The 13,510-nt window shown below is 39.6% G+C and overlaps 1 protein-coding gene across 1 annotated transcript in view; it reads right to left on the bottom strand.

The window, feature by feature from the left end:
* The window catches only part of ICA1L (islet cell autoantigen 1 like), a 55,985-nt gene continuing 43,117 nt past the window's right edge, over positions 643-13,510 (bottom strand). Inside the window, exons 10-13 of the mRNA XM_018060761.1 lie at positions 13,373-13,447; positions 8,702-8,956; positions 7,483-7,572; positions 643-775 (exon numbers count right to left, since the gene is read on the bottom strand). Of these exons, the coding sequence (XP_017916250.1) occupies positions 660-775; positions 7,483-7,572; positions 8,702-8,956; positions 13,373-13,447 (536 nt within the window). The 3' untranslated portion in view covers positions 643-659. The remainder of the gene's footprint in view (positions 776-7,482; positions 7,573-8,701; positions 8,957-13,372; positions 13,448-13,510) is intronic.

The raw sequence follows: 13,510 nt of genomic DNA, 5'->3' as shown, positions 1-13,510 counted from the left end.
CGTCCTGCTACTTTCCCCAAAAAATTCAATAATGAAATTGGAGGGTGTCCATGATTTTGTATGAAGAAAAAGAACTGAGAACTACATTTTAGCCTCCCAAATGGAGAGAACAAGTATCAAGTTTCTTTGTGATTTCATCAAAGAAAACTGAGTTCTCAAATCTTATTCTATCTTTCTAAAGACAAAACTAGTCTTGTTTCTAGTGCTATATTCCACAACAGAAAATTCCCCCTGCCAGTGTTTTATTTAAAAACCAACCCCAAATCACAACCCAGTTTACATGCTATCCTTTATCTACATATAGAAATCTCACAGCCAGCAAGGCAACTCATACATGAAAGGCTTTCCAAACAAATAAACCCAATCCCTACTGACAGTTATCCCTAACTGTTATTTTAAGTTTTGGTATCAATTTCAGACTCAATAGTTTCTAAAGTTTTCCATATATTACCAACTGCTGCAAATCCAAGATATTAAATAGACACTTAATGTATAAAAATGTGGTTGGTCCTTACCATCTGTCTAAAGTTGGTTGTCAAGGGTTAACTTTGCAAACACAATGTCTTTGTATGTGAGTGACAACATAAACTCCTTTCCACTAAGGCAGTAAGTTGCAAAACTGGTGTCTCAAGGCCACTGAAGTGGCATCGTAACTTCAGTCAAGCATTAAGAAGTTCATCATCTGAGTGTCCGATAGCATCTGGGTTTGAAAGTGGATCCAAGTCTGCAAATAGACTGAACCAGGCTGACATGTCTTGGTTACCACTGTTGGGAGCTAGTAAAAAAGAAAAAAAAAAAAACAAAACAACACATTGAAGAGTCCCAGATTTTTTAAAAATCACATCATTGTACCACACTTATGATTTTAAAGTAGATGCAGAATAAACATCAATTATGTCTCCTTGAGGATAATTTTGAAAAGCTAATTGCATGTTGCTCTGAGAAGGACTTGATTAAAAGTGAAAAGGCAGGAAGTAATAGAAGACTCAGATAAGGCTCAAGGTTAAAAGTGACCTTTGTTCCTACACTTGAAAACTTAGTGCTTGGAATACATATTTATTATCAAAGTAATCTTAAAATACTAGATGTAGGGGGGAAAACAGTCCCCTAATCCTGTCACTCAACAGCTGTCATTTTCATTTACAGTTGTTTTGTCTTTTCCATGTGTACTTTACAAATTTTTGATAAATATATTATGGAGTGAATTATGTCTCAGATACAACTTCCCTGTTAACCAACTCTCCTTGTGGAGAATGGAAAATTGCACATATGGATAATTTACAAGTAATGGGCAGATAGTCAAGAATAATACATTTATGCTGAAGGCTGGGACTAGTGAAAGACTGTTCAGTGGCATAGACAGTGGGTCATCTCAGAAGGCCAGGGGGTCCAGAAAGCAGGGCTGAGACCCAGGGGACAATCTGAAGATTACATATGAGACCAGAGACGCAGCGGACAGAGGACGGAAGGCAATCCAACTCATGAGGCTAAAGCAACGCTCTCTTAAAATCATGGCGATCACTTCACACAGATGAGGGGGCTGGAGCCTGGGCTGTGGGAATCCCAAGCCTCAGGGATCCGGACAGAGCGAAAGGCAGCCTTGTGTATCCAGTTCTGTTTCTGGGAACCCCAAAATAGTGTCAGTGATGCCCACACAAAATTCTGGCTCTGAGTCCTGGGTGTACTACCTACTAATAAGTAATAATGAGCAAGTCATTTAACCTTGGGTCCCCTTGCTTCATTTGTAAAGATCATATAATTTATTATTAAACCAGGATACTTGAGAGGAAGTGGGGTGGGGTGGGGGGAGGCTATTAATAATTAAATTTGAAGAACAGTGTCAAGCAGGATATGTGATCATTTCATTAACACCTAAACTGCCTCAAACAGCTGTTGAGAGGTTCTGATGAGCATACGAAAATTGTACAGCACTCTACAAATGTGGCATGGTTTTATATTTATCTGTCACAATGGGAAATGAAGGTCTTAATTACGTTATTTTCATGGGGGCTTTTCTTGGGCACTTTTCTTGCCTACAGACATTCTTAAGAGGACAACAACTAGAGGGTGAATGAGTGAGTCAGGCAGCACTAGCGGGAAAGAATCCACCTGCCAGTGCAGAAGGCATAAGAGACGTGGGTTCGATTCCCTAGGTTAGGAAGATCCCCTGGAGGAGGGGCACGGCAACCCACTCCAGTATTCTTGCCTGGTGAATCCCTTGGACAGAGGAGCCTGCTGGGCTGTGGGTGGCACAGAGTTAGACATGACCACAGCGACTTAGCATGCACACATGTATAGAGGAAAAGAGCCTAAATAACGAATTTTTATACAGTAAAAGCAACCATAAAAATACTGACATCAAGAAACAGAGCATGACCACTCCTTAGAAGCTGGCACCCTTCCAGGCACTACTCACACCACCCTTACCCAACCCCTCACCCAGCATCCCAGATAAAATAAATACCATTTGGGGCTGTTAGCAACAGTGCTGTCAAAACATCCTTTTGCATCCATTTCAGTCAACAGGTGAATGCACTTCTGCTGGAAAAGTACTTGGAGTGGAAAGGTACATGCATCTTGTGGTGCGTGTATTTCAGTTTTAGCAGAAACCGCCAGTTTTCCAAATGGTGGTAATAATTTACACTCCCACAAGCAGTGTCCAAGCTCTGCCATATCCTTGTTAGCATGAGCGGTTTTCAGTTTTTATTTAAGCTGTTCTGATAGGTGGGTGATGGTATTATTGCATTTTTGGTTTTAGTTTGAATTTCCTTAAGGTGGATCAGCTAGTAAAGAACTCACCTGCAATGTGGGAGACCTGGGTTCAATCCCTGGGTTGAGAAGATCCCCTGGAGAAGGGAATGGCTACCCACTCCAGTATTCTGGCCTGGAGAATTCCATGGACTATATATAGTCCATGGGGTTGCAAAGAGTCAGACATGACTGAGCAACTCACCTCACTTCACTAATGACTAATGAAGTGGGGGGTACTTAATGAGTAAATTTTAAAATTGTTAATAATTTTATTAAAATTCTAAGGCTTAATTTTGTTGTAGCTTTTTGCTGAAAGCTTTTCCTCTCTATTTTCCCCCCACTAAGCCTCAAGGATTACAGGCAAATGGCAGTGCTCCCAGTATCTCAGCTTTTCTGTGTTCAGCGGTAAAATTTACTCACTTTTTTAATGATTAAACACAATTAAATTTTAGTGAGTTGAAAAAGAGAAGACTAAATAGTCTGAATCCCTAAGGGTGTCTGTGTTCAGAATTGGCTGCTGTGAATCTGTGATTTGCTTGGAATTGACAGATTCCCCAACTGATTTATCCCTAAGTATTAGGAAGAATAAAATAGGATTCCATGAGTCCACAATGATACATATCAACAAGTAAGTAAAAGTGAGGACAAGACAAAGCTTTTCTGTACAGTAGAACGACAGCTAGTAAACGCAGAAGGAATGACGAAACAGAACTATCATCTGGCAACAACCATAGTAACAGACGTTTCAACCACAGTAACAGGTTTCATGCAGCAATTATCAAGGAATGCTGAGTTAGTGGGTGAAACTTCGATCATCAGGAACAACCCATTCTCACAGTTTCAAAATATTTTTCCACATGATAAGTATTCATCACAAAGGAAAAAACAGAGTAGTAATTGGATAGTGAATAAACCTGGCAGACACCACCTTAACCAAGTGACTGAAGTTAATAACATCGTAAGCAACGGGGCAAAAGAGGCACTGTGTGCCCCCTGGGGTGGTTTGCTAAGAACACACAACGTCCTTCCTGTGCTGCTAGTCCTGACAAAATGCATAACCCGACTCTATGAGACAGCGTCAGATAGACTCAACTTGAGGAATATTCTACAAAATAAACCACACACACACACACACAGCCACAACAATGGAAGGCAAAGATTGAGGAACTGTCCCAGATTAAGAGGCTAAAGAGACGTGACAACACAGTGTGATCCTGGATTGGATCCTGGATCGGTCTAGGAAAATAATCGTTTTCTCTTGTTATAAAATACATTATATAATTTATAACACTACTCTTTTTATAACAACTGAAAGAATATGAATAAGATCTACAGATTGGATAACAGTAGTAAGGTAATGTTTAATTTCCAATTTTGATCACTAAATTGTGATTATGTAAAAAGATGTCCCTTTTAGGAAACAGATGCTAATGTTTTTAGGGGTGAAGGGCATTATGTCTGCTTCTTAAGTCTCAGAATAATTTCAGTTCACAAGAAATTACATATACCACAAACACAGAATAAGGCAAACATGGTAACATTTTTTGAAATCTAGGTGGGAAAATATGAGAATATTTGGTAGTATTTTTGCAAGCTTTTTTTGTAGGTCTAAATGGTTTGAAAATTTTAAAATATTGATACTACAAAGATTTAGATGTCAGCCTGAAAGTGCTCCCACTGGTCAACATGGGGACAATTTGAGAACCAAAATGATTAAGCACAGTAGTGATTATAAACCACAGAAAAAGTATGAATCCATTCTGACAGTGAATACATATGTAAACAGGGAATAAAAGATAGTTTTCTGCTTACAGCAGAAGGGATAGGCCACTCACTCTAGTGTTCTTGGGTTTCCCTGGTGGCTCAGATGGTAAAGAATCTGCCTGCAATTAGGGAGACCTGGGTTCAATCCCTGGGTTGGGAAGATCCCCCTGGAGGACATGGCAACCCACTCGAGTATTCTTGCCTAGAGAATCCCCATGGACAGAGGACCTACAGTCCATGGGGTCACAAAGGGCCAGACACAACTGAGTGACTAAGCACACACAGCACTGGGCAGGTCAGTCAGGCAGTTCAGTTGCTCAGTCGTGTCTGACTCTGCGACCCCATGAATCGCAGCACGCCAGGCCTCCCTGTCCATCACCAACTCCCAGAGTTCACTCAAGCTCATGTCCATTGAGTCGGTGATGCCATCCAGCCATCTCATCCTCTGTCGTCCCCTTCTCCTGCCCTCAATCCCTCCCAGCATCAGGGTCTTTTCAAATGAGTCAGCTCTTTGCATCAGGTGGCCAAAGTACTGGAGGTTCAGCTTCAACATCAGTCCTTTCAATGAACATCCGGGACTGATCTCCCTTAGAATGGACTGATTGAATCTCCTTGCAGTCCAAGGGACTCCCAAGAGTCTTCTCCAATACCACGGTTCAAAAGCATCAATTCTTTGGTGCTCAGCTTTCTTCACAGTCCAACTCTCACATCCATACATGACCACTGGAAAAACCATACCCTTGACTAGACGGACCTTTGTTGGCAAATTAATGTCTCTGCTTTTTAATATGCTGTCTAGGTTGGTCATAACTTTCCTTTCAAGGAGTTAAGTGTCTTTTAATTTCATGGCTGCAGTCACCATATGCAGTGATTTTGGAGCCCAGAAAAATAAGTCAGCCACTGTTTCCCCATCTATTTGCCATGAAGTGATGGGACCAGATGCCATGATCTTAGGTGGAAGAAGCCAGTTGTATGGCATGTGAATTATATGTCAATGCTGCTGCTGAGTCGCTTCAGTCGTGCCTGACTCTGCAACCCCATAGACGGCAGGCTACCAGGCTCTCCCGTCCCTGGGATTCTCCAGGCAAGAACACTGGAGTGGGTTGCCATTTCGTTCTCCGATATATGTCAATAAAGCTGTTCAAAAAAATGTGATTAACGGATGAGTGGATAAACAAAATGTGGTATATCCATACAATGAAATATTATTCAGCTTTAAAAAGGAAGGAAATCCTGTCACATACTACAACATGGATGAACTTTGAGGACATTATGCTAAGTGAAATTAGCCAGGTACCAGACAAGTACTGGCAGGACTCTGTTTATACGAGGTGTGTAAGGTAGTCAGATTCATAGAAACAGAAAGTAAAATGGTGGTTACCAGGGGCTGGGAAGAGAGAATAGGAAGTTACTGTTTAATGGGTACAAAGTTTCACATTTTTCACAGCAATGTGCATATACTCTACTGAACCATACACTTAAAAATGACTAGGATGCTAGCTTTTGTTCTGTGTTTTTACTACAATTTAAAAAAAAGTGTGGAGAGAGTTCTAGGGTTGGAAAATCATCACTTTTCACCTGTAACAGGACAGGCTGAATCAGACAAAAAGCAAAAATGGATGCTAAACCCAAGTGGAAATTCTGACAAAGAGAAAAGAGCAGGACGTATACAAGGTTTCACAGTGTCTTCCCACAGACTGCTCAGTAATTGTCAGGGAGGACAGAACAAAACAGTGATCATATAGGAGAGAACCTGGGCAACACCCTGGGTGAGTGGCCAGTGTAACACCCCTAAGGCAGAGAGGGGCAGCTCTGAGCTGTGAAACGCCAAAAAAGGAACAGCACCTATGTGTACTCCAGTCAGGACAATCTGACTAGATATTCAGGAAAACTAACAACCTATATTTAATTACAAGGAGACCTCAAATCAAACTGCATAAGGAGCCTTCTATTAAAAACAACAGTGGAACAGAGGGACGATATTCTTCTAAGATGCCCATGTCCAAAAAAGTCAAAAGTTGTGGAAACATCTCAGATTAAAAGAGTCTAATGAAATATGGCAACTGAATACAGCACACGACCACAGACTCCCCCCGCCCCCTGGCCTGCCAGGCAGACTCAGGACAGTGCTATAAAGGACATTACTGGGTCAACTCAAACACAAGATACAAATACTTAGTAGATTATAGAAAAGTGTGTTAACATTTCCTGACATTACAACCATGTTGTGGTTGTGCAAGAGAATATACCTGTTCTCAGGAAACGCAAGCTACAGCGTTTAGGAGGAAAGGGTCATGGTGCATGTAACTTACCCACAAGTGGTTCAGAAAAAACAACACATGCATTACACACACGCCTGTATAAAGCAAATGGGATAAAATGCTAACAATAGGGAAATCTGCACGATGTTCTTTATGCCATTTTCATTTATGAAATATTTCTGTGTGTCTGAAATTCTGTCCAGTTAAAAAGCTAAGTCAACGTCAGTGGCTAGGATTAGTACGTATAAGATCCTATAAGACAGGGAATGGGTCTATTTTCTACGTATATCCTACATGGTAATTACAACATGAACCAGCTCTGCAGACAAAATACAGTAAGTACTCAATATATGTTAGCAATTACTATGTACCAGGTCCTATGCTACAAGCCTGAGTGCATTCTCTGTCAACAGGCATCTTGTGCACAAAGAACATGTTCTATTCTAATGGTATTATCCACTATCAATAAACTTTAACACAAAACACAGAGGACTGAAGTAGAGGATACAGTTTACCATGGCAAGCCCACAAAGTCTAGTCATTACTTTCCACAGTGAGGGACAGCCAAAGACAGCTTTCATTTTAATTCATTATTAACAAAATAATTTTCTGGACAATATGAGGCAAAGGCTATAAAATGATTCTTTTCTAAATTTACTTGAATTTGACTTATTATGATGGCAGATAATATAAATAAGTAACTTACATTTTGTTAATTTCTTTGGACTCTGTGAAGGCACTGGCTGGTTATCAATGTGTGAAAGAGGAAATTCTAATCCGCCATGGGAGGCCCAGCCTGGGGAGAGAAATAATGAATAACACATTGTTAATCAAATGGGAAGTAGCAACAGAAAAACAGGGGGAAAATATCTAATAAAAGTCCTCCAATCTTTGTACCAGGGTAATATTCCATAATATAATTAGGGTTTGGGAGACCTGTTAGGTGGAGTCACAGTAACCCAGGAAACCGAATGAGGTTCTACATGGAAGAGCAGTGGGATATTTGAGACACATTAGAAAGGTAATTGATAGGACTTAGGAACCATTATGGAAGTGGGGAACAATATGATTCCTAAGGCGTCGAGCTGGACACAGAATGGTGGAACAGCAGGTGAGTGGAGAGACTCCCTGACATGTAAACAAAGCAGGTGGCCCTTTCCTTCTTCCAGCTTTCCACACAGCCCTGCACTCCCATCACCTTGCCCGGAAGGCTGTCATGGAACCAGCTCTGGAGTTGTTCCCTTTTCTTGTGTCATCTCTGAGCTCACAGGAAGAGAACGCATCAAGTTTTGCTAGGTGGAAGAAACAGTGTCACCTGCCCTAGGCAGGGATAACTTAGCAGATCAAGAATTTTAAACAAGACACAGTTTTCTACATAGAGAAGATACCCGGGAGAGTCAATGAAGAAAATATGGGGCTTACAGGAGGTGGCAAGAAAACAGCCTTTGTTTCACTCTCCTTGACAGACTCCAGTGATATCTGTTGTTTTTCTTGTTGACTGGTATGACTGAAGATTTTATCTAGCAGTAATGACGGAGAAGGCAGTGGCAATCCACTCCAGTACTCTTGCCTGGAAAATCCCATGGACGGAGGAGCCTGGTAGGCTGCAGTCCATGGGGTCGCTGAGGAGTCGGACACGACTGAGCGACTTCACTTTCACTTTTCACTTTCATGCATTGGAGAAGGAAATGGCAACCCACTTCAGTGTTTTTGCCTGGAGAATCCCAGGGACAGTGGAGCCTGGTGGGCTGCTGTCTATGGGGTTGCACAGACTCGGACACGACTGAAGCGACTTAGCAGCAGCAGCAGCAGCAGTACTGAAGCTAACTTAGTGTCCTTGTTGATTTCAGCATCCACATGTACCTAGTTTTGCTTCACAAATATACAGCAATTCAGAGGTGTCCAAATGATGCACAGACACTTACTGTTGAAAGCTCCAGCAGCATGAAGGCCAAGGTCAAAGAGCTGTGAAGGAAGGAATCCTGCAGAGTGAGCAAGAGGCTCAGAGCCCCCAGAAGGCTCCTGGCATGTGAGACCGGCTTTGGGGCTTCCAAAGACAGCCTGGCATTCCTGGGAAGATTCACCAGCACTCCAACAACCAGGACTTAGGAGGCTGTTCAGAAACGAGAATTCCTTCTCAAAATCATCTTCCAATGAATCTACTGGCAAATCTTTTGCAACTGTTGAGTGAACATAAAAACAAAATGGCTTTTATCTCTTCAAGGAAATAAGAGTAGGATATATGGCAAATCAAGTTTGTTTCCTTCTCATATTTTATTAACATAATTTTAACAAATAAAGTGATTAGAAGTTTATGTGAAGATAATTTCTAATTAGGCTACGTATCAAAATTCTTAAATTCTTAAAGAATTCTTAAAGAAATTTGTGGAAAATTCTTAAAGAAATGGGAATATCAGACTACATTACCTGCCTCCTGAGAAATCTGTATGCAGGTCAAGAAGCAATAGTTAGAACCAGACATGGAACAACAGACTGGTTCCAAATTGGTGAGGGAGTATGTCAAGGCTGTATATTGTCACCCTGCTTATTTAACTTATATGCAGAGTACATCATGAAAAATGAGCACAAGCTGGAATCAAGACTGCCAGGAGAAATATCAATAACCTCAGATATGCAGATGACACCACCCTTATGGCAGAAAGTGAAAAAGAACTAAAGAGCCTCTTGATGAAAGTGAAAGAGGAGAGTGAAAAAGCTCGCTTAAAATTCAACATTCAAAAAACAAAGATCATGGCATCTGGTCCCATCACGTCCTGATAAATAGATGGGGAAACAATGGAAACAGTGACAGACTTTATTTTCCTGGACTCCAAAATCACTGCAGATGGTGACTTCAGCCAGGCAATTAAAAGATGCTTACTCCTTGGAAGAAAAGCTATGACCAACATAGACAGCATATTAAAAAGCAGAGATATTACTTTGCTGACAAAGGTCCATCTAGTCAAAGCTATTGTTTTTCCAGTAGTCATATGGATGTGAGAGTTGGACTATAAAGAAAGCTGAGCGCTGAAGAACTGATGCCTTTGAACTGTGGTGCTGGAGAAGACTCTTGAGAGTACCTCGGATTACAAGGAGATCAAACCAGTCAATCGTAAAGGATATCAGTCCTGAATATTCACTGGAAGGACTGATGCTGAAGCTCCAATAGTTTGGCCACCTGATGTGAAGAACTGACTCACTGAAAAGACCCTGATGCTGGATAAAATTGAAGGCAGAAGGAGAAGGGGACAAAAGAGGATGAGATGGTTGGGTGGCATCACCAACTCGATGGATATGAGTTTGAGCAAGCTCCGGGAGTTGGTGATGGATAGGGAAGCCTGGCGTGCTGTAGTCCATGGGGTCTCAAAGAGTTGGACATGCCTGAGTGACTGACTGAACTGAAAGATCAAAACGACATTTCACAATGAAATTAATAGATATAAATATTTATGTATAAAATAACTAAGCAACCATCTGTGTAAGACAGAAACTACAGGAAACGTGAGGAAAAACAGAAGCTAATAATAGGAGACTATAATATACCAAGTTAAAAAACAGGCCAAGAGGACAGAAGTAAAGATGTAAAATATCTAAACAACATAATCAACAAGTAGTTTTTTTTTTTCCCCCCAGGCATGCTGTGCAGCATGTGAGATCTTGGTTCTCCAACCAGGGATCAGACCTGCACCCCTTGCACTGGGCATACAAAGTTTTAACCACTAGACTGCCGGGGAGGTTCTACTGTGGTTATTTTGAATATATACAAACCCTAATTAAAATATACCTTCTTTTGAAGCACACACTGAAAATTCATGGAAATTAGTAACTAAGGCACACACACAAATCAGTTTCTTAAAATAGAAATATTACAAATAACATGCTCTGATTATAATGAAATAAAATGAGACAATTCTTGGAGAAGGGAATGGAAACCCACTCCAGTATTCTTGCGTGGGAAATCTCATGGACAGTGGAGCCTGGCGGGCCACAGTCCATGGGGTCACAAAAGAGTCAGACATGACTTAGCAATCAGCAACAACCACAATTGATTATAGGCAGGTCTTTCAACTGTCGGAGGATGGGGGCCCAGAACCCGCACTGAGTTCAAGTGTCAACTGTATTTGGTCTTGTGACTCCTATATTTATGTATGAAACAAAGACTTACTAAATTAGTACCTTGAATAAAGTTTGACTAAGGGAAAAAAATGAGACCATTTTTTAATGAAACCAGAAACTAAAGGGCTCTTCTGCCTGCACGTTCTTAATACCTTCTTTTAAACAACTCCTGGTTGAAAGGTGAATGTAATTTCTGAAGAACAGTGATAAAGAAGACATTTCATATCATAATCATGGGGTATTTAAATAATAATTAATAGAAAAATGACTACATTTATCAATAAAAATCAAAGAGGCTTCTGGCATGACAGAATGATGAGGTCTAGGGATCTGCATATCAGTTTTTAAGTAACTGGTGAAAATTATTTTAAAATCTCTGGAAATTTTCCAAGGATATACCTCAAATGAAGAAACATTTACACAAGAAAATCTATTACAGTTCAGAAAGAATGAAAGACTATGGTATTTGAACTAAGAACCATTCCTTTCCACCCCCGTTTCTCAATTCAACAAGATGAAAACTTGCTCTAGTCTGGTGGGAGTCAGGGAGGGGGCCAGGGAATAATTGCAAACAAGCAAGAGAGAATTTGGAGGGCAATGGAAATATTCTAATTCTCAACTGTGATGGCTGCCCAGCTCTATAAATACACTAAAAGCCACGGAATTTTACACTTACAATGGGTGAATCTTATGGTATTTAAATTATATCCCAATAAAACTGTTTAAAAAAATCAAAAGAGACTTTGTACAACTCTATGCAAATAAATCTGAAAACCCAGGCAAATAGAATAATTTCTGAGAACAATATAACTTACTAAAGTAGGTCCCAGGACTGGTAAAAAGGTTAAACTGATCAATTTCCACAAAGAAGAAAACTAAAGAAAATCACAGGTTGAGATATTTTCACAGGAAAATTAATATCAACATAAACATAGTAAATAAAATATCAACAGACAATGCACGATGACAAAGCTGGATTTATAACTGGAATCCTATTAATATAGCTCACCATCTTAATGTAACATTATAAAATATATACCTCAGTCTAAAAGCTAGCATCTTAATTCAGAAACAGGCACTGACACCAAGATCAGGAAATGCTTGCTATTATTTCACATTGTTGTGGAGGTAGAAACCAATTCTATTTTAAAAAAGAAATTAATTACAGTCACAGGAGTTGTTAAAGAAAAATCTAGACTGTGTTTGTAGAAGACATGATGGTTTACCTGGAAAGTTCCAGAAAATCACTCATAAAACTAACTCAAAGTATAAACAAATTGAGCAAGGTAGCAGGATACAAAACTAATATGCAAAAATCAATAGCACTTACATACACAAAATAGTAACCACTTAAAGATGAAATGGAAAGAAAATGTCATTTATAATCACAATAAAAGAAAATATTCAGAGATGATCTTAACTAGAAATGTTCAAAACCTACATAAAAAGACTATATATGAAAGCTATACAAGTAAACTTTAACAGAAAGATTCCCCTTGTTTGGCATCATCAACCTGTTAGTTTTCAGATTTAATGTGATCACAAAGTATCGATGAAACTTTCTTACAGAGCTAGACAATAAGTCTTTAAATACAAAATGTGGCAATGGTGCATTGACACATCTATAAGCTATAAAGGAAGTCTAGAAATAGACTCAATTACGTATAGAAATCTAGCATATGAGTGGAAGTTAATCTCAAATTACTGGGGCAAAGATGGCATTTAAAAAAATAAAGGATAGCCATTTGGAAAAATATAACATTCAATCCATTGTTCCAATACCATTTACGTGAATAAACTCCAAATGAACTGGAGATCTAAACGTTAAAAAAAAAACACAACTATATAAATACTAGTAGAAAGCAGCAGCAGTAGCAGCAGAAAGCATAAATGAACTCCTCACGATGGCACCCCACTCCAGCGTTCTTGCCTGGAGAATCCCAGGGACTGGGGAGCCTGATGGGCTGCCGTCTGTGGGGTCGCACAGAGTCCGTCACGACTGAAGCGACTTAGCAGCAGCAGGGCTTTGCATAGGACATAAATCCAGATCCAATAAAACAAAAGATTAATAAATTTGACCTATATAAAATGTTTAAAATTTTTTCATGGCAAAAAACAACTATAAGAAAAGTCAAAAGACAAATGAGAAACTGGGAGAAAACGTATGCAACATAATTGCTTGGAAGAAATGTTCAGCGTAGTATTCACTGAGTGCCTACACCGATAGGTGGTAGAGATACATGAGACAGTAAGATAAACAACAGTCCTGCATGTCCTCACAGGGACAGATGCATCCCACAGGGCCGAAACATACAGAATAAACAATTTTCCACGGTGACATGCTAGGAAGCAAAAGTGCAGGACTGCATTCCTGTGTAAAGACCTACCAGATTTTCACGTTACGAAAATGAATATATGAATAAAAACTAAAGAATTTTAAATAATAAATTATCTATGTATATAGTGAAATTATAATATACCATTTTCAGAGTCAGAAAACTGAGGTGCTACAAATTCTTTTATTCGAGAATGTTTTTCCTTATGATCTTCAGTTGCTGAAACAAAAGCACATGAAAGATTAAGTTGAAGAAGAAAAAATTTAGCATGCTTATTTATTA

The sequence above is a fragment of the Capra hircus genome, chromosome 2 (assembly GCF_001704415.2).
Source record: "Capra hircus breed San Clemente chromosome 2, ASM170441v1, whole genome shotgun sequence".
NCBI lineage: Eukaryota > Metazoa > Chordata > Mammalia > Artiodactyla > Bovidae > Capra > Capra hircus.
This window is presented reverse-complemented; position numbering and strand designations above follow the sequence as displayed.